Source organism: Heptranchias perlo, unplaced genomic scaffold (genome assembly GCF_035084215.1).
Source record: "Heptranchias perlo isolate sHepPer1 unplaced genomic scaffold, sHepPer1.hap1 HAP1_SCAFFOLD_411, whole genome shotgun sequence".
Lineage (NCBI taxonomy): Eukaryota > Metazoa > Chordata > Chondrichthyes > Hexanchiformes > Hexanchidae > Heptranchias > Heptranchias perlo.
This window is the reverse complement of record NW_027139423.1, coordinates 163,223-190,332: the sequence shown is the minus strand read 5'-3', so window position 1 is coordinate 190,332 and position 27,110 is coordinate 163,223. Positions and strand designations below refer to the sequence as shown.

General features: G+C 47.1%; 1 protein-coding gene across 1 annotated transcript in view; it reads right to left on the bottom strand.

The window, feature by feature from the left end:
- Positions 1 to 251: 251 nt before the first annotated feature.
- The window catches only part of LOC137312257 (nck-associated protein 1-like), a gene marked incomplete at both ends in the record, with an annotated part of 170,860 nt that continues 144,001 nt past the window's right edge, over positions 252 to 27,110 (bottom strand). Inside the window, one exon of the mRNA XM_067978875.1 lies at positions 252 to 382. Within this exon, the coding sequence (XP_067834976.1) occupies positions 252 to 382 (131 nt within the window). The remainder of the gene's footprint in view (positions 383 to 27,110) is intronic.

Here is a 27,110-nt window from a genome sequence, read left to right as displayed (position 1 = left end):
AGAAAGTTGCTCCACTAAAATGTGGCTCCAATGCTTGCAATGTCAGAGGAGATCACATTATTATCACTGGTATTTAAAATGTCCCCACCCTTGTGTTGGAGATTTGACTATCCCTGTTACTGAATCAAATCCAGGAAGTTTTCTCCCCTTGTTGGCTCTTTCACAAAATGAGTCATAAAGCAGTCTCCCGTCTGGTTTGATATTGTAACTGTAAACCGTCGTTAAGTATTAACTGGAACCCGTTCACTAACCTGAAACATCGGAATATTCCTCCGCAATGAACATCTGGACATTCTCAGTGGGGATTGTCACAAAGGCCCCGGTGGCAGGGGAATGAATGATGAGCCCAGTACTGGTCTGCCTCAGGAGACTTTCCAAATACCTAGAAAAAGAGAATCGTTGCATTAATCTCATCGCAAATGTTGTCAGAAGGTGGCAAGGATATAGGTTAGGGATTGACAGAGCCAAACCGACCTGGGCGAGGTCTTCAGGACCCTCTCACTCGAAGGAAATAGGAATAAAGCTGAAACACTGAACCAAACCTGAGATGGTCAGGTCCATCAGGACCCTCCAATCAAACCTGAGATAGTCAGGTCCATCAGGACCCTCTAATCAAACCTGAGATGGTCAGGTCCATCAGGACCCTCCAATCAAACCTGAGATAGTCAGGTCCATCAGGACCCTCTAATCAAACCTGAGATGGTCAGGTCCATCAGGACCCTCCAATCAAACCTGAGATGGTCAGGTCCATCAGGACCCTCAAATCAAACCTGAGATGGTCAGGTCCATCAGAACCCTCAAATCAAACCTGAGATGGTCAGGTCCATCAGGACCCTCTAATCAAACCTGAGATGGTCAGGTCCATCAGGACCCTCCAATCAAACGTGAGATGGTCAGGTCCATCAGGACCCTCCAATCAAACCTGAGATGGTCAGGTCCATCAGGACCCTCCAATCAAACCTGAGATGGTCAGGTCCATCAGGACCCTCCAATCAAACCTGAGATGGTCAGGTCCATCAGGACCCTCTAATCAAACCTGAGATGGTCAGGTCCATCAGGACCCTCCAATCAAACGTGAGATGGTCAGGTCCATCAGGACCCTCCAATCAAACCTGAGATGGTCAGGTCCATCAGGACCCTCAAATCAAACCTGAGATGGTCAGGTCCATCAGGACCCTCTAATCAAACCTGAGATGGTCAGGTCCATCAGGACCCTCCAATCAAACCTGAGATGGTCAGGTCCATCAGGACCCTCAAATCAAACCTGAGATGGTCAGGTCCATCAGGACCCTCAAATCAAACCTGAGATGGTCAGGTCCATCAGGACCCTCCAATCAAACCTGAGATGGTCAGGTCCATCAGGACCCTCTAATCAAACCTGAGATGGTCAGGTCCATCAGGACCCTCTAATCAAACCTGAGATGGTCAGGTCCATCAGGACCCTCCAATCAAATGACGGTCCAAGCATTTACCAGCTTCTGCCCAACGGCCAAATTTGCATCCAACAAATCGGACACCAGGGATTAACTTCAAATAAAGATTATGCAGAAAAAACTGCTTGAGCAATTCAAGAGTGAATGTTATCTCTATTAAACTGGTTGAGCCCTGAAGAAATAAAGCAGGTTGCAAAAATGATTAAATTAACTGCAATTATTCAGAGATTGGTCTTAATTAAAGAGGAAATGCCATTGGCTGCACTGCTATGGTAACAGCGATGAAGACAAGCAGACGGCAATTGTTATAGTGACTGAGTGGTGTGAGTGTCAGTCGGTGGCACTTGGTACAGATGGTCATTGAATGACAGTAGGTGGCACTTGGTTCAGATGGTCATTGAATGACAGTAGGTGGCACTTGGTACAGATGGTCATTGAAGGACAGTCGGTGGCACTTGGTACAGATGGTCATTGAATGACAGTCGGTGGCACTTGGTGCAGATGGTCATTGAATGACAGTAGGTGGCACTTGGTGCAGATGGTCATTGAAGGACAGTAGGTGGCACTTGGTTCAGATGGTCATTGAATGACAGTCGGTGGCACTTGGCTCAGATGGTCATTGAGTGACAGTGGGTGGCACTTGGTAAAGATGGTCATTGAGTGACAGTAGGTGGCACTTGGTACAGATGGTCATTGAGTGACAGTAGGTGGCACTTGGTACAGATGGTCATTGAATGACAGAAGGTGGCACTTGGTTCAGATGGTCAATGAATGACAGTAGGTGGCACTTGGTACAAAAGGTCATTGAATGACAGTAGGTGGCACTTGGTACAGATGGTCATTGAGTGACAGTAGGTGGCACTTGGTACAGATGGTCATTGAATGACAGTAGGTGGCACTTGGTACAGATGGTCATTGAGTGACAGTAGGTGGCACTTGGTTCAGATGGTCAATGAATGACAGTAGGTGGCACTTGGTACAGATGGTCATTGAGTGACAGTAGGTGGCACTTGGTTCAGATGGTCAATGAATGACAGTAGGTGGCACTTGGTACAGGTGGTCATTGAATGACAGTAGGTGGCACTTGGTACAGATGGTCATTGAATGACAGTCGGTGGCACTTGGTACAGATGGTCATTGAATGACAGAAGGTGGCACTTGGTTCAGATGGTCAATGAATGACAGTAGGTGGCACTTGGTTCAGATGGTCATTGAATGACAGTAGGTGGCACTTGGTTCAGATGGTCAATGAATGACAGTAGGTGGCACTTGGTTCAGATGGTCAATGAATGACAGTAGGTGGCACTTGGTTCAGATGGTCATTGAATGACAGTAGGTGGCACTTGGTACAGATGGTCATTGAATGACAGTAGGTGGCACTTGGTACAGATGGTCATTGAATGACAGTCGGTGGCACTTGGTACAGATGGTCATTGAATGACAGTAGGTGGCACTTGGTACAGATGGTCATTGAGTGACAGTAGGTGGCACTTGGTTCAGATGGTCATTGAATGACAGTAGGTGGCACTTGGTACAGATGGTCATTGAATGACAGTAGGTGGCACTTGGTACAGATGGTCATTGAGTGACAGTAGGTGGCACTTGGTACAGATGGTCATTGAATGACAGTAGGTGGCACTTGGTACAGATGGTCATTGAATGACAGTAGGTGGCACTTGGTACAGATGGTCATTGAATGACAGAAGGTGGCACTTGGTTCAGATGGTCATTGAGTGACAGTAGGTGGCACTTGGTTCAGATGGTCATTGAGTGACAGTGGGTGGCACTTGGTTCAGATGGTCATTGAGTGACAGTAGGTGGCACTTGGTTCAGATGGTCAATGAATGACAGTAGGTGGCACTTGGTACAGATGGTCATTGAAGGACAGTAGGTGGCACTTGGTACAGATGGTCATTGAGTGACAGTCGGTGGCACTTGGTACAGATGGTCATTGAATGACAGTCGGTGGCACTTGGTACAGATGGTCATTGAGTGACAGTAGGTGGCACTTGGTACAGATGGTCATTGAATGACAGTCGGTGGCACTTGGTACGGATGGTCATTGAAGGACAGTAGGTGGCACTTGGTACAGATGGTCATTGAGTGACAGTAGGTGGCACTTGGTACAGATGGTCATTGAATGACAGTAGGTGGCACTTGGTTCAGATGGTCATTGAATGACAGTCGGTGGCACTTGGTACGGATGGTCATTGAAGGACAGTAGGTGGCACTTGGTACAGATGGTCATTGAGTGACAGTAGGTGGCACTTGGTACAGGTGGTCATTGAATGACAGTAGGTGGCACTTGGTTCAGATGGTCATTGAATGACAGTAGGTGGCACTTGGTACAGATGGTCATTGAAGGACAGCAGGTGGCACTTGGTACAGATGGTCATTGAATGACAGTAGGTGGCACTTGGTTCAGATGGTCATTGAATGACAGTAGGTGGCAATTGGTACAAATGGTCATTGAATGACAGTAGGTGGCACTTGGTACAAATGGTCATTGAATGACAGTAGGTGGCACTTGGTGCAGATGGTCATTGAATGACAGTAGGTGGCACTTGGTACAGATGGTCATTGAATGACAGTAGGTGGCACTTGGTACAAATTGTCATTGAATGACAGTAGGTGGCACTTGGTTCAGATGGTCATTGAATGACAGTAGGTGGCACTTGGTACAGATGGTCATTGAGTGACAGTAGGTGGCACTTGGTACAGATGGTCATTGAATGACAGTAGGTGGCACTTGGTACAGATGGTCATTGAATGACAGTAGGTGGCACTTGTTACAGATGGTCATTGAATGACAGTAGGTGGCACTTGGTACAGATGGTCATTGAATGACAGTAGGTGGCACTTGGTACAGATGGTCATTGAGTGACAGAAGGTGGCACTTGGTACAGATGGTCATTGAGTGACAGTAGGTGGAACTTGGTACAGATGGTCATTGAATGACAGTAGGTGGAACTTGGTACAGATGGTCATTGAGTGACAGTAGGTGGAACTTGGTACAGATGGTCATTGAGTGACAGTAGGTGGCACTTGGTACAAATGGTCATTGAATGACAGTAGGTGGCACTTGGTTCAGATGGTCATTGAAGGACAGTAGGTGGCACTTGGTACAGATGGTCATTGAGTGACAGCAGGTGGAACTTGGTACAGATGGTCATTGAGTGACAGTCGGTGGCACTTGGTACAAATGGTCATTGAATGACAGTAGGTGGCACTTGGTTCAGATGGTCATTTAAGGACAGTAGGTGGCACTTGGTACAAATGGTCATTGAATGACAGTAGGTGGCACTTGGTGCAGATGGTCATTGAATGACTGTAGGTGGCACTTGGTACAGATGGTCATTGAATGACAGTAGGTGGCACTTGGTACAGATGGTCATTGAATGACAGTAGGTGGCACTTGGTACAGATGGTCATTGAATGACAGCAGGTGGCACTTGGTTCAGATGGTCATTGAGTGACAGAAGGTGGCACTTGGTACAGATGGTCATTGAATGACAGTCGGTGGCACTTGGTACAGATGGTCATTGAGTGACAGTAGGTGGCACTTGGTACAGATGGTCATTGAGTGACAGTAGGTGGCACTTGGTACAGATGGTCATTGAATGACAGTCGGTGGCACTTGGTACAGATGGTCATTGAGTGACAGTAGGTGGCACTTGGTACAGATGGTCATTGAATGACAGTAGGTGGCACTTGGTACAGATGGTCATTGAATGACAGTAGGTGGCACTTGGTACAGATGGTCATTGAGTGACAGTAGGTGGCACTTGGTACAGATGGTCATTGAATGACAGTAGGTGGCACTTGGTTCAGATGGTCATTGAGTGACAGTAGGTGGCACTTGGTTCAGATGGTCATTGAATGACAGTAGGTGGCACTTGGTACAGATGGTCATTGAGTGACAGTAGGTGGCACTTGGTACAGATGGTCATTGAATGACAGTAGGTGGCACTTGGTACAGATGGTCATTGAGTGACAGTAGGTGGCACTTGGTACAGATGGTCATTGAATGACAGTAGGTGGCACTTGGTACAGATGGTCATTGAATGACAGTAGGTGGCACTTGGTACAGATGGTCATTGAATGACAGTAGGTGGCACTTGGTACAGATGGTCATTGAATGACAGTAGGTGGCACTTGGTACAGATGGTCATTGAATGACAGTAGGTGGCACTTGGTACAGATGGTCATTGAGTGACAGTAGGTGGCACTTGGTACAGATGGTCATTGAATGACAGTAGGTGGCACTTGGTACAGATGGTCATTGAATGACAGTAGGTGGCACTTGGTACAGATGGTCATTGAATGACAGAAGGTGGCACTTGGTTCAGATGGTCATTGAGTGACAGTAGGTGGCACTTGGTTCAGATGGTCATTGAGTGACAGTGGGTGGCACTTGGTTCAGATGGTCATTGAGTGACAGTAGGTGGCACTTGGTTCAGATGGTCAATGAATGACAGTAGGTGGCACTTGGTACAGATGGTCATTGAAGGACAGTAGGTGGCACTTGGTACAGATGGTCATTGAGTGACAGTCGGTGGCACTTGGTACAGATGGTCATTGAATGACAGTCGGTGGCACTTGGTACAGATGGTCATTGAGTGACAGTAGGTGGCACTTGGTACAGATGGTCATTGAATGACAGTCGGTGGCACTTGGTACGGATGGTCATTGAAGGACAGTAGGTGGCACTTGGTACAGATGGTCATTGAGTGACAGTAGGTGGCACTTGGTACAGATGGTCATTGAATGACAGTAGGTGGCACTTGGTTCAGATGGTCATTGAATGACAGTCGGTGGCACTTGGTACGGATGGTCATTGAAGGACAGTAGGTGGCACTTGGTACAGATGGTCATTGAGTGACAGTAGGTGGCACTTGGTACAGGTGGTCATTGAATGACAGTAGGTGGCACTTGGTTCAGATGGTCATTGAATGACAGTAGGTGGCACTTGGTACAGATGGTCATTGAAGGACAGCAGGTGGCACTTGGTACAGATGGTCATTGAATGACAGTAGATGGCACTTGGTTCAGATGGTCATTGAATGACAGTAGGTGGCACTTGGTACAGATGGTCATTGAATGACAGTAGGTGGCACTTGGTACAAATGGTCATTGAATGACAGTAGGTGGCACTTGGTGCAGATGGTCATTGAATGACAGTAGGTGGCACTTGGTACAGATGGTCATTGAATGACAGTAGGTGGCACTTGGTACAAATTGTCATTGAATGACAGTAGGTGGCACTTGGTTCAGATGGTCATTGAATGACAGTAGGTGGCACTTGGTACAGATGGTCATTGAGTGACAGTAGGTGGCACTTGGTACAGATGGTCATTGAGTGACAGTAGGTGGCACTTGGTACAGATGGTCATTGAATGACAGTAGGTGGCACTTGGTACAGATGGTCATTGAATGACAGCAGGTGGCACTTGGTACAGATGGTCATTGAATGACAGTAGGTGGCACTTGGTACAGATGGTCATTGAATGACAGTAGGTGGCACTTGGTACAGATGGTCATTGAGTGACAGAAGGTGGCACTTGGTACAGATGGTCATTGAGTGACAGTAGGTGGCACTTGGTACAGATGGTCATTGAGTGACAGTAGGTGGAACATGGTACAGATGGTCATTGAATGACAGTAGGTGGAACTTGGTACAGATGGTCATTGAGTGACAGTAGGTGGAACTTGGTACAGATGGTCATTGAGTGACAGTAGGTGGCACTTGGTACAAATGGTCATTGAATGACAGTAGGTGGCACTTGGTTCAGATGGTCATTGAAGGACAGTAGGTGGCACTTGGTACAGATGGTCATTGAAGGACAGTAGGTGGCACTTGGTACAAATGGTCATTGAATGACAGTAGGTGGCACTTGGTTCAGATGGTCATTGAATGACAGTAGGTGGCACTTGGTACAGATGGTCATTGAGTGACAGTAGGTGGCACTTGGTTCAGATGGTCACTGAATGACAGTAGGTGGCACTTGGTGCAGATGGTCATTGAATGACAGTAGGTGGCACTTGGTACAGATGGTCATTGAGTGACAGTAGGTGGAACTTGGTACAGATGGTCATTGAGTGACAGTAGGTGGCACTTGGTACAAATGGTCATTGAATGACAGTAGGTGGCACTTGGTTCAGATGGTCATTGAATGACAGTAGGTGGCACTTGGTACAGATGGTCATTGAATGACAGTAGGTGGCACTTGGTACAGATGGTCAATGAATGACAGTAGGTGGCACTTGGTTCAGATGGTCATTGAATGACAGTAGGTGGCACTTGGTACAGATGGTCATTGAGTGACAGTAGGTGGCACTTGGTTCAGATGGTCACTGAATGACAGTAGGTGGCACTTGGTGCAGATGGTCATTGAATGACAGTAGGTGGCACTTGGTACAGATGGTCATTGAATGACAGTAGGTGGCACTTGGTACAGATGGTCATTGAATGACAGAAGGTGGCACTTGGTTCAGATGGTCAATGAATGACAGTAGGTGGCACTTGGTACAAAAGGTCATTGAATGACAGTAGGTGGCACTTGGTACCGATGGTCATTGAGTGACAGTAGGTGGCACTTGGTACAGATGGTCATTGAATGACAGTAGGTGGCACTTGGTACAGATGGTCATTGAGTGACAGTAGGTGGCACTTGGTTCAGATGGTCAATGAATGACAGTAGGTGGCACTTGGTACAGATGGTCATTGAGTGACAGTAGGTGGCACTTGGTTCAGATGGTCAATGAATGACAGTAGGTGGCACTTGGTACAGGTGGTCATTGAATGACAGTAGGTGGCACTTGGTACAGATGGTCATTGAATGACAATAGGTGGCACTTGGTACAGATGGTCATTGAATGACAGAAGGTGGCACTTGGTTCAGATGGTCAATGAATGACAGTAGGTGGCACTTGGTTCAGATGGTCATTGAATGACAGTAGGTGGCACTTGGTTCAGATGGTCAATGAATGACAGTAGGTGGCACTTGGTTCAGATGGTCAATGAATGACAGTAGGTGGCACTTGGTTCAGATGGTCATTGAATGACAGTAGGTGGCACTTGGTACAGATGGTCATTGAATGACAGTAGGTGGCACTTGGTACAGATGGTCATTGAATGACAGTCGGTGGCACTTGGTACAGATGGTCATTGAATGACAGTAGGTGGCACTTGGTACAGATGGTCATTGAGTGACAGTAGGTGGCACTTGGTTCAGATGGTCATTGAATGACAGTAGGTGGCACTTGGTACAGATGGTCATTGAATGACAGTAGGTGGCACTTGGTACAGATGGTCATTGAGTGACAGTAGGTGGCACTTGGTACAGATGGTCATTGAATGACAGTAGGTGGCACTTGGTACAGATGGTCATTGAATGACAGTAGGTGGCACTTGGTACAGATGGTCATTGAATGACAGAAGGTGGCACTTGGTTCAGATGGTTATTGAGTGACAGTAGGTGGCACTTGGTTCAGATGGTCATTGAGTGACAGTGGGTGGCACTTGGTTCAGATGGTCATTGAGTGACAGTAGGTGGCACTTGGTTCAGATGGTCAATGAATGACAGTAGGTGGCACTTGGTACAGATGGTCATTGAAGGACAGTAGGTGGCACTTGGTACAGATGGTCATTGAGTGACAGTCGGTGGCACTTGGTACAGATGGTCATTGAATGACAGTCGGTGGCACTTGGTACAGATGGTCATTGAGTGACAGTAGTTGGCACTTGGTACAGATGGTCATTGAATGACAGTTGGTGGCACTTGGTACGGATGGTCATTGAAGGACAGTAGGTGGCACTTTGTACAGATGGTCATTGAGTGACAGTAGGTGGCACTTGGTACAGATGGTCATTGAGTGACAGTAGGTGGCACTTGGTTCAGATGGTCATTGAATGACAGTCGGTGGCACTTGGTACGGATGGTCATTGAAGGACAGTAGGTGGCACTTGGTACAGATGGTCATTGAGTGACAGTAGGTGGCACTTGGTACAGGTGGTCATTGAATGACAGTAGGTGGCACTTGGTTCAGATGGTCATTGAATGACAGTAGGTGGCACTTGGTACAGATGGTCATTGAAGGACAGCAGGTGGCACTTGGTACAGATGGTCATTGAATGACAGTAGGTGGCACTTGGTTCAGATGATCATTGAATGACAGTAGGTGGCACTTGGTACAAATGGTCATTGAATGACAGTAGGTGGCACTTGGTACAAATGGTCATTGAATGACAGTAGGTGGCACTTGGTGCAGATGGTCATTGAATGACAGTAGGTGGCACTTGGTACAGATGGTCATTGAATGACAGTAGGTGGCACTTGGTACAAATTGTCATTGAATGACAGTAGGTGGCACTTGGTTCAGATGGTCATTGAATGACAGTAGGTGGCACTTGGTACAGATGGTCATTGAGTGACAGTAGGTGGCACTTGGTACAGATGGTCATTGAGTGACAGTAGGTGGCACTTGGTACAGATGGTCATTGAATGACAGTAGGTGGCACTTGGTACAGATGGTCATTGAATGACAGTAGGTGGCACTTGGTACAGATGGTCATTGAATGACAGTAGGTGGCACTTGGTACAGATGGTCATTGAATGACAGTAGGTGGCACTTGGTACAGATGGTCATTGAGTGACAGAAGGTGGCACTTGGTACAGATGGTCATTGAGTGACAGTAGGTGGCACTTGGTACAGATGGTCATTGAGTGACAGTAGGTGGAACTTGGTACAGATGGTCATTGAATGACAGTAGGTGGCACTTGGTACAGATGGTCATTGAATGACAGTAGGTGGCACTTGGTACAGATGGTCATTGAATGACAGTAGGTGGCACTTGGTTCAGATGGTCATTGAATGACAGTAGGTGGCACTTGGTACAGATGGTCATTGAGTGACAGTAGGTGGCACTTGGTACAGATGGTCATTGAAGGACAGTAGGTGGCACTTGGTACAAATGGTCATTGAATGACAGTAGGTGGCACTTGGTACAGATGGTCATTGAATGACAGTAGGTGGCACTTGGTACAAATGGTCATTGAAGGACAGTAGGTGGCACTTGGTACAAATGGTCATTGAATGACAGTAGGTGGCACTTGGTACAGATGGTCATTGAGTGACAGTAGGTGGCACTTGGTACAGATGGTCATTGAGTGACAGTAGGTGGCACTTGGTACAGATGGTCATTGAATGACAGTAGGTGGCACTTGGTACAGATGGTCATTGAATGACAGTAGGTGGCACTTGGTACAGATGGTCATTGAATGACAGTAGGTGGCACTTGGTACAGATGGTCATTGAATGACAGCAGGTGGCACTTGGTTCAGATGGTCATTGAGTGACAGAAGGTGGCACTTGGTACAGATGGTCATTGAATGACAGTCGGTGGCACTTGGTACAGATGGTCATTGAGTGACAGTAGGTGGCACTTGGTACAGATGGTCATTGAGTGACAGTAGGTGGCACTTGGTACAGATGGTCATTGAATGAAAGTAGGTGGCACTTGGTACAGATGGTCATTGAATGACAGTAGGTGGCACTTGGTACAGATGGTCATTGAATGACAGTAGGTGGCACTTGGTACAGATGGTCATTGAATGACAGCAGGTGGCACTTGGTTCAGATGGTCATTGAGTGACAGAAGGTGGCACTTGGTACAGATGGTCATTGAATGACAGTCGGTGGCACTTGGTACAGATGGTCATTGAGTGACAGTAGGTGGCACTTGGTACAGATGGTCATTGAGTGACAGTAGGTGGCACTTGGTACAGATGGTCATTGAATGACAGTCGGTGGCACTTGGTACAGATGGTCATTGAGTGACAGTAGGTGGCACTTGGTTCAGATGGACATTGAGTGACAGTAGGTGGCACTTGGTTCAGATGGTCATTGAATGACAGTAGGTGGCACTTGGTACAGATGGTCATTGAGTGACAGTAGGTGGCACTTGGTACAGATGGTCATTGAATGACAGTAGGTGGCACTTGGTACAGATGGTCATTGAGTGACAGTAGGTGGCACTTGGTACAGATGGTCATTGAATGACAGTAGGTGGCACTTGGTACAGATGGTCATTGAATGACAGTAGGTGGCACTTGGTACAGATGGTCATTGAATGACAGTAGGTGGCACTTGGTTCAGATGGTCATTGAATGACAGTAGGTGGCACTTTGTACAGATGGTCATTGAGTGACAGTAGGTGGCACTTGGTTCAGATGGTCACTGAATGACAGGAGGTGGCACTTGGTGCAGATGGTCATTGAATGACAGTAGGTGGCACTTGGTACAGATGGTCATTGAATGACAGTAGGTGGCACTAGGTACAGATGGTCATTGAATGACAGAAGGTGGCACTTGGTTCAGATGGTCAATGAATGACAGTAGGTGGCACTTGGTACAAAAGGTCATTGAATGACAGTAGGTGGCACTTGGTACAGATGGTCATTGAGTGACAGTAGGTGGCACTTGGTACAGATGGTCATTGAATGACAGTAGGTGGCACTTGGTACAGATGGTCATTGAGTGACAGTAGGTGGCACTTGGTTCAGATGGTCAATGAATGACAGTAGGTTGCACTTGGTACAGATGGTCATTGAGTGACAGTAGGTGGCACTTGGTTCAGATGGTCAATGAATGACAGTAGGTGGCACTTGGTACAGGTGGTCATTGAATGACAGTAGGTGGCACTTGGTACAGATGGTCATTGAATGACAGTCGGTGGCACTTGGTACAGATGGTCATTGAATGACAGAAGGTGGCACTTGGTTCAGATGGTCAATGAATGACAGTAGGTGGCACTTGGTTCAGATGGTCATTGAATGACAGTAGGTGGCACTTGGTTCAGATGGTCAATGAATGACAGTAGGTGGCACTTGGTTCAGATGGTCAATGAATGACAGTAGGTGGCACTTGGTTCAGATGGTCATTGAATGACAGTAGGTGGCACTTGGTACAGATGGTCATTGAATGACAGTAGGTGGCACTTGGTACAGATGGTCATTGAATGACAGTCGGTGGCACTTGGTACAGATGGTCATTGAATGACAGTAGGTGGCACTTGGTACAGATGGTCATTGAGTGACAGTAGGTGGCACTTGGTTCAGATGGTCATTGAATGACAGTAGGTGGCACTTGGTACAGATGGTCATTGAATGACAGTAGGTGGCACTTGGTACAGATTGTCATTGAGTGACAGTAGGTGGCACTTGGTACAGATGGTCATTGAATGACAGTAGGTGGCACTTGGTACAGATGGTCATTGAATGACAGTAGGTGGCACTTGGTACAGATGGTCATTGAATGACAGAAGGTTGCACTTGGTTCAGATGGTCATTGAGTGACAGTAGGTGGCACTTGGTTCAGATGGTCATTGAGTGACAGTGGGTGGCACTTGGTTCAGATGGTCATTGAGTGACAGTAGGTGGCACTTGGTTCAGATGGTCAATGAATGACAGTAGGTGGCACTTGGTACAGATGGTCATTGAAGGACAGTAGGTGGCACTTGGTACAGATGGTCATTGAGTGACAGTCGGTGGCACTTGGTACAGATGGTCATTGAATGACAGTCGGTGGCACTTGGTACAGATGGTCATTGAGTGACAGTAGGTGGCACTTGGTACAGATGGTCATTGAATGACAGTCGGTGGCACTTGGTACGGATGGTCATTGAAGGACAGTAGGTGGCACTTTGTACAGATGGTCATTGAGTGACAGTAGGTGGCACTTGGTACAGATGGTCATTGAATGACAGTAGGTGGCACTTGGTTCAGATGGTCATTGAATGACAGTAGGTGGCACTTGGTTCAGATGGTCATTGAATGACAGTAGGTGGCACTTGGTACAGATGGTCATTGAAGGACAGCAGGTGGCACTTGGTACAGATGGTCATTGAATGACAGTAGGTGGCACTTGGTACAAATGGTCATTGAATGACAGTAGGTGGCACTTGGTACAAATGGTCATTGAATGACAGTAGGTGGCACTTGGTGCAGATGGTCATTGAATGACAGTAGGTGGCACTTGGTACAGATGGTCATTGAATGACAGTAGGTGGCACTTGGTACAAATTGTCATTGAATGACAGTAGGTGGCACTTGGTTCAGATGGTCATTGAATGACAGTAGGTGGCACTTGGTACAGATGGTCATTGAGTGACAGTAGGTGGCACTTGGTACAGATGGTCATTGAGTGACAGTAGGTGGCACTTGGTACAGATGGTCATTGAATGACAGTAGGTGGCACTTGGTACAGATGGTCATTGAATGACAGTAGGTGGCACTTGGTACAGATGGTCATTGAATGACAGTAGGTGGCACTTGGTACAGATGGTCATTGAATGACAGTAGGTGGCACTTGGTACAGATGGTCATTGAGTGACAGAAGGTGGCACTTGGTACAGATGGTCATTGAGTGACAGTAGGTGGCACTTGGTACAGATGGTCATTGAGTGACAGTAGGTGGAACTTGGTACAGATGGTCATTGAATGACAGTAGGTGGCACTTGGTACAGATGGTCATTGAATGACAGTAGGTGGCACTTGGTACAGATGGTCATTGAATGACAGTAGGTGGCACTTGGTACAGATGGTCATTGAATGACAGTAGGTGGCACTTGGTACAGATGGTCATTGAAGGACAGTAGGTGGCACTTGGTACAAATGGTCATTGAATGACAGTAGGTGGCACTTGGTACAGATGGTCATTGAGTGACAGTAGGTGGCACTTGGTACAGATGGTCATTGAGTGACAGTAGGTGGCACTTGGTACAGATGGTCATTGAATGACAGTACGTGGCACTTGGTACAGATGGTCATTGAATGACAGTAGGTGGCACTTGGTACAGATGGTCATTGAATGACAGTAGGTGGCACTTGGTACAGATGGTCATTGAATGACAGCAGGTGGCACTTGGTTCAGATGGTCATTGAGTGACAGAAGGTGGCACTTGGTACAGATGGTCATTGAATGACAGTCGGTGGCACTTGGTACAGATGGTCATTGAGTGACAGTAGGTGGCACTTGGTACAGATGGTCATTGAGTGACAGTAGGTGGCACTTGGTACAGATGGTCATTGAATGACAGTCGGTGGCACTTGGTACAGATGGTCATTGAGTGACAGTAGGTGGCACTTGGTTCAGATGGTCATTGAGTGACAGTAGGTGGCACTTGGTTCAGATGGTCATTGAATGACAGTAGGTGGCACTTGGTACAGATGGTCATTGAGTGACAGTAGGTGGCACTTGGTACAGATGGTCATTGAATGACAGTAGGTGGCACTTGGTACAGATGGTCATTGAGTGACAGTAGGTGGCACTTGGTACAGATGGTCATTGAATGACAGTAGGTGGCACTTGGTACAGATGGTCATTGAATGACAGTAGGTGGCACTTGGTACAGATGGTCATTGAATGACAGTAGGTGGCACTTGGTACAGATGGTCATTGAATGACAGCAGGTGGCACTTGGTTCAGATGGTCATTGAATGACAGTAGGTGGCACTTGGTACAGATGGTCAAAGAATGACAGTAGGTGGCACTTGGTGCAGATGGTCATTGAATGACAGTAGGTGGCACATGGTACAGATGGTCATTGAATGACAGTAGGTGGCACTTGGTACAGATGGTCATTGAATGACAGTAGGTGGCACTTGGTTCAGATGGTCATTGAATGACAGTAGGTGGCACTTGGTACAGATGGTCATTGAGTGACAGTAGGTGGCACTTGGTTCAGATGGTCATTGAATGACAGTAGGTGGCACTTGGTGCAGATGGTCATTGAATGACAGTAGGTGGCACTTGGTTCAGATGGTCATTGAGTGACAGAAGGTGGCACTTGGTACAGATGGTCATTGAATGACAGTAGGTGGAACTTGGTACAGATGGTCATTGAGTGACAGTAGGTGGCACTTGGTACAAATGGTCATTGAATAACAGTAGGTGGCACTTGGTTCAGATGGTCATTGAAGGACAGTAGGCGGCACTTGGTACAAATGGTCATTGAATGACAGTAGGTGGCACTTGGTACAGATGGTCATTGAGTGACAGTAGGTGGCACTTGGTTCAGATGGTCATTGAGTGACAGTATGTGGCACTTGGTTCAGATGGTCATTGAATGACAGTAGGTGGCACTTGGTACAGATGGTCATTGAGTGACAGTAGGTGGCACTTGGTACAGATGGTCATTGAATGACAGTAGGTGGCACTTGGTGCAGATGGTCATTGAATGACAATAGGTGGCACTTGGTTCAGATGGTCATTGAATGACAATAGGTGGCACTTGGTGCAGATGGTCATTGAATGACAGTAGGTGGCACTTGGTTCAGATGGTCATTGAATGACAGTAGGTGGCACTTGGTGCAGATGGTCATTGAATGACAATAGGTGGCACTTGGTGCAGATGGTCATTGAATGACAGTAGGTGGCACTTGGTGCAGATGGTCATTGAATGACAATAGGTGGCACTTGGTTCAGATGGTCATTGAATGACAGTCGGTGGCACTTGGTACAGATGGTCATTGAATGACAGTAGGTGGCACTTGGTTCAGATGGTCATTGAATGACAGTAGGTGGCACTTGGTACAGATGGTCATTGAGTGACAGTAGGTGGCACTTGGTACAGATGGTCATTGAGTGACAGTAGGTGGCACTTGGTACAGATGGTAATTGAATGACAGTAGGTGTCACTTGGTACAGATGGTCATTGAATGACAGTAGGTGGCACTTGGTACAGATGGTCATTGAATGACAGTAGGTGGCACTTGGTTCAGATGGTCATTGAATGACAGTAGGTGGCACTTGGTTCAGATGGTCATTGAAGGACAGCAGGTGGCACTTGGTGCAGATGGTCATTGAGTGACAGTAGGTGGCACTTGGTACAAATGGTCATTGAATGACAGTAGGTGGCACTTGGTGCAGATGGTCATTGAGTGACAGTAGGTGGCACTTGGTACAGATGGTCATTGAAGGACAGTAGGTGGCACTTGGTGCAGATGGTCATTGAGTGACAGTAGGTGGCACTTGGTACAGATTGTCATTGAATGACAGTAGGTGGCACTTGGTACAGATGGTCATTGAATGACAGTAGGTGGCACTTGGTACAGATGGTCATTGAATGACAGTAGGTGGCACTTGGTACAGATGGTCATTGAGTGACAGTAGGTGGCACTTGGTGCAGATGGTCATTGAGTGACAGTAGGTGGCACTTGGTACAGATGGTCATTGATTGACAGTAGGTGGCACTTGGTACAGATGGTCATTGAATGACAGTAGGTGGCACGTGGTTCAGATGGTCATTGAATGACAGTAGGTGGCACTTGGTGCAGATGGTCATTGAGTGACAGTAGGTGGCACTTGGTACAAATGGTCATTGAATGACAGTAGGTGGCACTTGGTACAGATGGTCATTGAATGACAGTAGGTGGCACTTGGTACAGATGGTCATTGAGTGACAGTAGGTGGCACTTGGTACAAAAGGTCATTGAATGACTGTAGGTGGCACTTGGTGCAGATGGTCATTGAATGACAGTAGGTGGCACTTGGTACAGATGGTCATTGAATGACAGTAGGTGGCACTTGGTACAGATGGTCATTGAGTGACAGTAGGTGGCACTTGGTACAGATGGTCATTGAAGGACAGTCGGTGGCACTTGGTACAGATGGTCATTGAATGACAGTAGGTGGCACTTGGTACAGATGGTCATTGAATGACAGTAGGTGGCACTTGGTACAGATGGTCATTGAGTGACAGTAGGTGGCACTTGGTACAGATGGTCATTGAAGGACAGTAGGTGGCACTTGGTACAGATGGTCATTGAATGACAGTATGTGGCACTTGGTACAGATGGTCATTGAATGACAGTAGGTGGCACTTGTTACAGATGGTCATTGAGTGACAGTAGGTGGCACTTGGTACAGATGGTCATTGAAGGACAGTAGGTGGCACTTGGTACAGATGGTCATTGAATGACAGTAGGTGGCACTTGGTACAGATGGTCATTGAATGACAGTAGGTGGCACTTGGTGCAGATGGTCATTGAATGACAGTAGGTGGCACTTGGTACAGATGGTCATTGAATGACAGTAGGTGGCACTTGGTACAGATGGTCATTGAAGGACAGTAGGTGGAACTTGGTACAGATGGTCATTGAATGACAGTAGGTGGCACTTGTTACAGATGGTCATTGAATGACAGTAGGTGGCACTTGGTGCAGATGGTCATTGAATGACAGTAGGTGGCACTTGGTACAAAAGGTCATTGAATGACAGAAGGTGGCACTTGGTACAGACGGTCATTGAATGACAGTAGGTGGCACTTGGTACAGATGGTCATTGAGTGACAGTAGGTGGCACTTGGTATAAATGGTCATTGAATGACAGTAGGTGGCACTTGGTTCAGATGGTCATTGAATGACAGTAGGTGGCACTTGGTTCAGATGGTCATTGAGTGACAGTAGGTGGCACTTGGTACAGATGGTCATTGAGTGACAGTAGGTGGCACTTGGTGCAGATGGTCATTGAATGACAGTAGGTGGCACTTGGTGCAGATGGTCATTGAGTGACAGTAGGTGGAACTTGGTACAGATGGTCATTGAATGACAGTAGGTGGCACTTGGTACAGATGGTCATTGAATGACAGTACGTGGCACTTGGTACAGATGGTCATTGAGTGACAGTCGGTGGCAATTGGTACAGATGGTCATTGAAGGACAGTAGGTGGCACTTGGTGCAGATGGTCATTGAAGGACAGTAGGTGGCACTTGGTACAGATGATCATTGAATGACAGTAGGTGGCACTTGGTACAGATGGTCATTGAATGACAGTAGGTGGCACTTGGTACAGATGGTCATTGAATGACAGTAGGTGGCACTTGGTGCAGATGGTCATTGAATGACAGTAGGTGGCACTTGGTACAGATGGTCATTGAATGACAGTAGGTGGCACTTGGTACAGATGGTCATTGAATGACAGTAGGTGGCACTTGGTACAGATGGTCATTGAATGACAGTAGGTGGCACTTGGTACAGATGGTCATTGAGTGACAGTAGGTGGCACTTGGTACAAATGGTCATTGAATGACAGTAGGTGGCACTTGGTACAGATGGTCATTGAATGACAGTAGGTGGCACTTGGTACAGATGGTCATTGAAGGACAGTAGGTGGCACTTGGTACAGATGGTCATTGAATGACAGTAGGTGTCACTTGGTACAGATGGTCATTGAGTGACAGTAGGTGGCACTTGGTACAGATGGTCATTGAGTGACAGTAGGTGGCACTTGGTACAGATGGTCATTGAGTGACAGTAGGTGGCACTTGGTACAGATGGTCATTGAGTGACAGTAGGTGGCACTTGGTACAAATGGTCATTGAATGACAGTAGGTGGCACTTGGTACAGATGGTCATTGAGTGACAGTAGGTGGCACTTGGTACAAATGGTCATTGAATGACAGTAGGTGGCACTTGGTACAGATGGTCATTGAATGACAGTCGGTGGCACTTGGTACAGATGGTCATTGAATGACAGTAGGTGGCACTTGGTACAGATGGTCATTGAATGACAGTCGGTGGCACTTGGTACAGATGGTCATTGAATGACAGTAGGTGGCACTTGGTACAGATGGTCATTGAATGACAGTAGGTGGCACTTGGTACAGATGGTCATTGAGTGACAGTAGGTGGCACTTGGTACAGATGGTCATTGAGTGACAGTAGGTGGCACTTGGTGCAGATGGTCATTGAATGACAGTAGGTGGCACTTGGTGCAGATGGTCATTGAGTGACAGGAGGTGGAACTTGGTACAGATGGTCATTGAATGACAGTAGGTGGCACTTGGTACAGATGGTCATTGAATGACAGTACGTGGCACTTGGTACAGATGGTCATTGAGTGACAGTCGGTGGCAATTGGTACAGATGGTCATTGAAGGACAGTAGGTGGCACTTGGTGCAGATGGTCATTGAAGGACAGTAGGTGGCACTTGGTACAGATGGTCATTGAATGACAGTAGGTGGCACTTGGTACAGATGGTCATTGAATGACATTAGGTGGCACTTGGTACAGATGGTCATTGAATGACAGTAGGTGGCACTTGGTGCAGATGGTCATTGAATGACAGTAGGTGGCACTTGGTACAGATGGTCATTGAATGACAGTAGGTGGCACTTGGTACAGATGGTCATTGAATGACAGTAGGTGGCACTTGGTACAGATGGTCATTGAATGACAGTAGGTGGCACTTGGTACAGATGGTCATTGAGTGACAGTAGGTGGCACTTGGTACAAATGGTCATTGAATGACAGTAGGTGGCACTTGGTACAGATGGTCATTGAATGACAGTAGGTGGCACTTGGTACAGATGGTCATTGAAGGACAGTAGGTGGCACTTGGTACAGATGGTCATTGAATGACAGTAGGTGTCACTTGGTACAGATGGTCATTGAGTGACAGTAGGTGGCACTTGGTACAGATGGTCATTGAGTGACAGTAGGTGGCACTTGGTACAGATGGTCATTGAGTGACAGTAGGTGGCACTTGGTACAGATGGTCATTGAGTGACAGGAGGTGGCACTTGGTACAAATGGTCATTGAATGACAGTAGGTGGCACTTGGTACAGATGGTCATTGAGTGACAGTAGGTGGCACTTGGTACAAATGGTCATTGAATGACAGTAGGTGGCACTTGGTACAGATGGTCATTGAATGACAGTCGGTGGCACTTGGTACAGATGGTCATTGAATGACAGTAGGTGGAACTTGGTACAGATGGTCATTGAATGACAGTAGGTGGCACTTGGTACAGATGGTCATTGAGTGACAGTAGGTGGCACTTGGTACAGATGGTCATTGAATGACAGTAGGTGGCACTTGGTACAGATGGTCATTGAATGACAGTAGGTGGCACTTGGTACAAAAGGTCATTGAATGACAGTCGGTGGCACTTGGTACAGATGGTCATTGATTGACAGTAGGTGGCACTTGGTACAAATGGTCATTGAATGACAGTAGGTGGCACTTGGTACAGATGGTCATTGAATGACAGTAGGTGGCACTTGGTACAGATGGTCATTGAATGACAGTAGGTGGCACTTGGTACAGATGGTCATTGAATCACATTAGGTGGCACTTGGTACAGATGGTCATTGAATGACAGTAGGTGGCACTTGGTACAGATGGTCATTGAATGACAGTAGGTGGCACTTGGTACAGATGGTCATTGATTGACAGTAGGTGGCACTTGGTACAAATGGTCATTGAATGACAGTAGGTGGCACTTGGTGCAGATGGTCATTGAAGGACAGCAGGTGGCACTTGATACGGATGGTCATTGAATGACTGCAGGTGGCACTTGGTTCAGATGGTCATTGAATGACAGTAGGTGGCACTTGGTGCAGATGGTCATTGAAGGACTGTAGGTGGCACTTGGTACAAATGGTCATTGAATGACAGTCGGTGGCACTTGGTTCAGATGGTCATTGAAGGACAGTAGGTGGCACTTGGTACAAATGGTCATTGAATGACAGTAGGTGGCACTTGGTGCAGATGGTCATTGAAGGACAGTAGGTGGCACTTGGTACAAATGGTCATTGAATGACAGTAGGTGGCACTAGGTACAGATGGTCATTGAATGACAGTAGGTGGCACTTGGTACAGATGGTCATTGAGTGACAGTCGGTGGCACTTGGTACAGATGGTCATTGAATGACAGTAGGTGGCACTTGGTACAGATGGTCATTGAATGACAGTAGGTGGCACTTGGTGCAGATGGTCATTGAATGACAGTAGGTGGCACTTGGTACAGATGGTCATTGAATGACAGTAGGTGGCACTTGGTACAGATGGTCATTGAAGGACAGTAGGTGGAACTTGGTACAGATGGTCATTGAATGACAGTAGGTGGCACTTGGTACAGATGGTCATTGAATGACAGTAGGTGGCACTTGGTGCAGATGGTCATTGAATGACAGTAGGTGGCACTTGGTACAAAAGGTCATTGAATGACAGAAGGTGGCACTTGGTACAGACGGTCATTGAATGACAGTAGGTGGCACTTGGTACAGATGGTCATTGAGTGACAGTAGGTGGCACTTGGTATAAATGGTCATTGAATGACAGTAGGTGGCACTTGGTTCAGATGGTCATTGAATGACAGTAGGTGGCACTTGGTTCAGATGGTCATTGAGTGACAGTAGGTGGCACTTGGTACAGATGGTCATTGAGTGACAGTAGGTGGCACTTGGTGCAGATGGTCATTGAATGACAGTAGGTGGCACTTGGTGCAGATGGTCATTGAGTGACAGTAGGTGGAACTTGGTACAGATGGTCATTGAATGACAGTAGGTGGCACTTGGTACAGATGGTCATTGAATGACAGTACGTGGCACTTGGTACAGATGGTCATTGAGTGACAGTCGGTGGCAATTGGTACAGATGGTCATTGAAGGACAGTAGGTGGCACTTGGTGCAGATGGTCATTGAAGGACAGTAGGTGGCACTTGGTACAGATGATCATTGAATGACAGTAGGTGGCACTTGGTACAGATGGTCATTGAATGACAGTAGGTGGCACTTGGTACAGATGGTCATTGAATGACAGTAGGTGGCACTTGGTGCAGATGGTCATTGAATGACAGTAGGTGGCACTTGGTACAGATGGTCATTGAATGACAGTAGGTGGCACTTGGTACAGATGGTCATTGAATGACAGTAGGTAGCACTTGGTACAGATGGTCATTGAATGACAGTAGGTGGCACTTGGTACAGATGGTCATTGAGTGACAGTAGGTGGCACTTGGTACAAATGGTCATTGAATGACAGTAGGTGGCACTTGGTACAGATGGTCATTGAATGACAGTAGGTGGCACTTGGTACAGATGGTCATTGAAGGACAGTAGGTGGCACTTGGTACAGATGGTCATTGAATGACAGTAGGTGTCACTTGGTACAGATGGTCATTGAGTGACAGTAGGTGGCACTTGGTACAGATGGTCATTGAGTGACAGTAGGTGGCACTTGGTACAGATGGTCATTGAGTGACAGTAGGTGGCACTTGGTACAGATGGTCATTGAGTGACAGTAGGTGGCACTTGGTACAAATGGTCATTGAATGACAGTAGGTGGCACTTGGTACAGATGGTCATTGAGTGACAGTAGGTGGCACTTGGTACAAATGGTCATTGAATGACAGTAGGTGGCACTTGGTACAGATGGTCATTGAATGACAGTCGGTGGCACTTGGTACAGATGGTCATTGAATGACAGTAGGTGGCACTTGGTACAGATGGTCATTGAATGACAGTCGGTGGCACTTGGTACAGATGGTCATTGAATGACAGTAGGTGGCACTTGGTACAGATGGTCATTGAATGACAGTAGGTGGCACTTGGTACAGATGGTCATTGAGTGACAGTAGGTGGCACTTGGTACAGATGGTCATTGAGTGACAGTAGGTGGCACTTGGTGCAGATGGTCATTGAATGACAGTAGGTGGCACTTGGTGCAGATGGTCATTGAGTGACAGGAGGTGGAACTTGGTACAGATGGTCATTGAATGACAGTAGGTGGCACTTGGTACAGATGGTCATTGAATGACAGTACGTGGCACTTGGTACAGATGGTCATTGAGTGACAGTCGGTGGCAATTGGTACAGATGGTCATTGAAGGACAGTAGGTGGCACTTGGTGCAGATGGTCATTGAAGGACAGTAGGTGGCACTTGGTACAGATGGTCATTGAATGACAGTAGGTGGCACTTGGTACAGATGGTCATTGAATGACATTAGGTGGCACTTGGTACAGATGGTCATTGAATGACAGTAGGTGGCACTTGGTGCAGATGGTCATTGAATGACAGTAGGTGGCACTTGGTACAGATGGTCATTGAATGACAGTAGGTGGCACTTGGTACAGATGGTCATTGAATGACAGTAGGTGGCACTTGGTACAGATGGTCATTGAATGACAGTAGGTGGCACTTGGTACAGATGGTCATTGAGTGACAGTAGGTGGCACTTGGTACAAATGGTCATTGAATGACAGTAGGTGGCACTTGGTACAGATGGTCATTGAATGACAGTAGGTGGCACTTGGTACAGATGGTCATTGAAGGACAGTAGGTGGCACTTGGTACAGATGGTCATTGAATGACAGTAGGTGTCACTTGGTACAGATGGTCATTGAGTGACAGTAGGTGGCACTTGGTACAGATGGTCATTGAGTGACAGTAGGTGGCACTTGGTACAGATGGTCATTGAGTGACAGTAGGTGGCACTTGGTACAGATGGTCATTGAGTGACAGGAGGTGGCACTTGGTACAAATGGTCATTGAATGACAGTAGGTGGCACTTGGTACAGATGGTCATTGAGTGACAGTAGGTGGCACTTGGTACAAATGGTCATTGAATGACAGTAGGTGGCACTTGGTACAGATGGTCATTGAATGACAGTCGGTGGCACTTGGTACAGATGGTCATTGAATGACAGTAGGTGGAACTTGGTACAGATGGTCATTGAATGACAGTAGGTGGCACTTGGTACAGATGGTCATTGAGTGACAGTAGGTGGCACTTGGTACAGATGGTCATTGAATGACAGTAGGTGGCACTTGGTACAGATGGTCATTGAATGACAGTAGGTGGCACTTGGTACAAAAGGTCATTGAATGACAGTCGGTGGCACTTGGTACAGATGGTCATTGATTGACAGTAGGTGGCACTTGGTACAAATGGTCATTGAATGACAGTAGGTGGCACTTGGTACAGATGGTCATTGAATGACAGTAGGTGGCACTTGGTACAGATGGTCATTGAATGACAGTAGGTGGCACTTGGTACAGATGGTCATTGAATCACATTAGGTGGCACTTGGTACAGATGGTCATTGAATGACAGTAGGTGGCACTTGGTACAGATGGTCATTGAATGACAGTAGGTGGCACTTGGTACAGATGGTCATTGATTGACAGTAGGTGGCACTTGGTACAAATGGTCATTGAATGACAGTAGGTGGCACTTGGTGCAGATGGTCATTGAAGGACAGCAGGTGGCACTTGATACGGATGGTCATTGAATGACTGCAGGTGGCACTTGGTTCAGATGGTCATTGAATGACAGTAGGTGGCACTTGGTGCAGATGGTCATTGAAGGACTGTAGGTGGCACTTGGTACAAATGGTCATTGAATGACAGTCGGTGGCACTTGGTTCAGATGGTCATTGAAGGACAGTAGGTGGCACTTGGTACAAATGGTCATTGAATGACAGTAGGTGGCACTTGGTGCAGATGGTCATTGAAGGACAGTAGGTGGCACTTGGTACAAATGGTCATTGAATGACAGTAGGTGGCACTAGGTACAGATGGTCATTGAATGACAGTAGGTGGCACTTGGTACAGATGGTCATTGAGTGACAGTCGGTGGCACTTGGTACAGATGGTCAATGAATGACAGTAGGTGGCACTTGGTACAGATGGTCATTGAATGACAGTAGGTGGCACTTGGTTCAGATGGTCATTGAATGACAGTAGGTGGCACTTGGTACGGATGCTCATTGAATGACAGTAGGTGGCACTTGGTGCAGATGGTCATTGAATGACTGTAGGTGGCACTTGGTACAGATGGTCATTGAATGACAGTAGGTGGCACTTGGTACAGGTGGTCATTGAATGACAGTAGGTGGCACTTGGTACAGATGGTCATTGAATGACAGTAGGTGGCACTTGGTACGGATGGTCATTGAATGACAGTAGGTGGCACTTGGTGCAGATGGTCATTGAATGACTGTAGGTGGCACTTGGTACAGATGGTCATTGAATGACAGTAGGTGGCACTTGGTACAGATGGTAATTGAGTGACAGTAGGTGGCACTTGGTTCAGATGGTCATTGAATGACAGTAGGTGGCACTTGGTACAGATGGTCATTGAAGGACAGTAGGTGGCACTTGGTTCAGATGGTCATTGAAGGACAGTAGGTGGCACTTGGTACAGATGGTCATTGAAGGACAGTAGGTGGCACTTGGTTCAGATGGTCATTGAAGGACAGCAGGTGGCACTTGGTACGGATGGTCATTGAATGACAGTAGGTGGCACTTGGTTCAGATGGTCATTGAAGGACAGTAGGTGGCTCTTGGTACGGATGGTCATTGAAGGACAGTAGGTGGCACTTGTTTCAGATGGTCATTGAAGGACAGCAGGTGGCACTTGGTACGGATGGTCATTGAATGACAGTAGGTGGCACTTGGTTCAGATGGTCATTGAAGGACAGTAGGTGGCACTTGGTACGGATGGTCATTGAATGACAGAAGGTGGCACTTGGTTCAGATGGTCATTGAAGGACAGTAGGTGGCACTTGGTTCAGATGGTCATTGAAGGACAGTAGGTGGCACTTGGTACAGATGGTCATTGAAGGACAGTAGGTGGCACTTGGTTCAGATGGTCATTGAAGTACAGCAGGTGGCACTTGGTACGGATGGTCATTGAATGACAGTAGGTGGCACTTGGTTCAGATGGTCATTGAAGGACAGTAGGTGGCACTTGGTACGGATGGTCATTGAAGGACAGTAGGTGGCACTTGGTTCAGATGGTCATTGAAGGACAGTAGGTGGCACTTGGTACAGATGGTCATTGAAGGACAGCAGGTGGCACTTGGTACGGATGGTCATTGAATGACAGTAGGTGGCACTTGGTTCAGATGGTCATTGAAGGACAGTAGGTGGCACTTGGTTCAGATGGTCATTGAAGGACAGCAGGTGGCACTTGGTACGGATGGTCATTGAATGACAGTAGGTGGCACTTGGTTCAGATGGTCATTGAATGACAGTAGGTGGCACTTGGTACAGATGGTCATTGAAGGACAGTAGGTGGCACTTGGTGCAGATGGTCATTGAATGACAGCAGGTGGCACTTGGTACGGATGGTCATTGAATGACAGAAGGTGGCACTTGGTTCAGATGGTCATTGAAGGACAGTAGGTGGCACTTGGTTCAGATGGTCATTGAAGGACAGTAGGTGGCACTTGGTTCAGATGGTCATTGAATGACAGTAGGTGGCACTTGGTTCAGATGGTCATTGAAGGACAGTAGGTGGCACTTGGTTCAGATGGTCATTGAATGACAGTAGGTGGCACTTGGTTCAGATGGTCATTGAAGGACAGCAGGTGGCACTTGGTTCAGATGGTCATTGAATGACAATAGGTGGCACTTGGTTCAGATGGTCATTGAAGGACAGCAGGTGGCACTTGGTTCAGATGGTCATTGAATGACAGTAGGTGGCACTTGGTACAGATGGTCATTGAATGACAGTAGGTGGCACTTGGTGCAGATGGTCATTGAGTGACAGTAGGTGGCACTTGGTGCAGATGGTCATTGAATGACAGTAGGTGGCACTTGGTACGGATGGTCATTGAATGACAGTAGGTGGCACTTGGTACAGATGGTCATTGAGTGACAGTAGGTGGCACTTGGTACAGATGGTCATTGAATGACAGTAGGTGGCACTTGGTACAGATGGTCATTGAGTGACAGTCGGTGGCACTTGGTACAGATGGTCATTGAAGGACAGTAGGTGGCACTTGGTACAGATGGTCATTGAATGACAGTAGGTGGCACTTGGTACATATGGTCATTGAGTGACAGTAGGTGGCACTTGGTTCAGATGGTCATTGAATGTC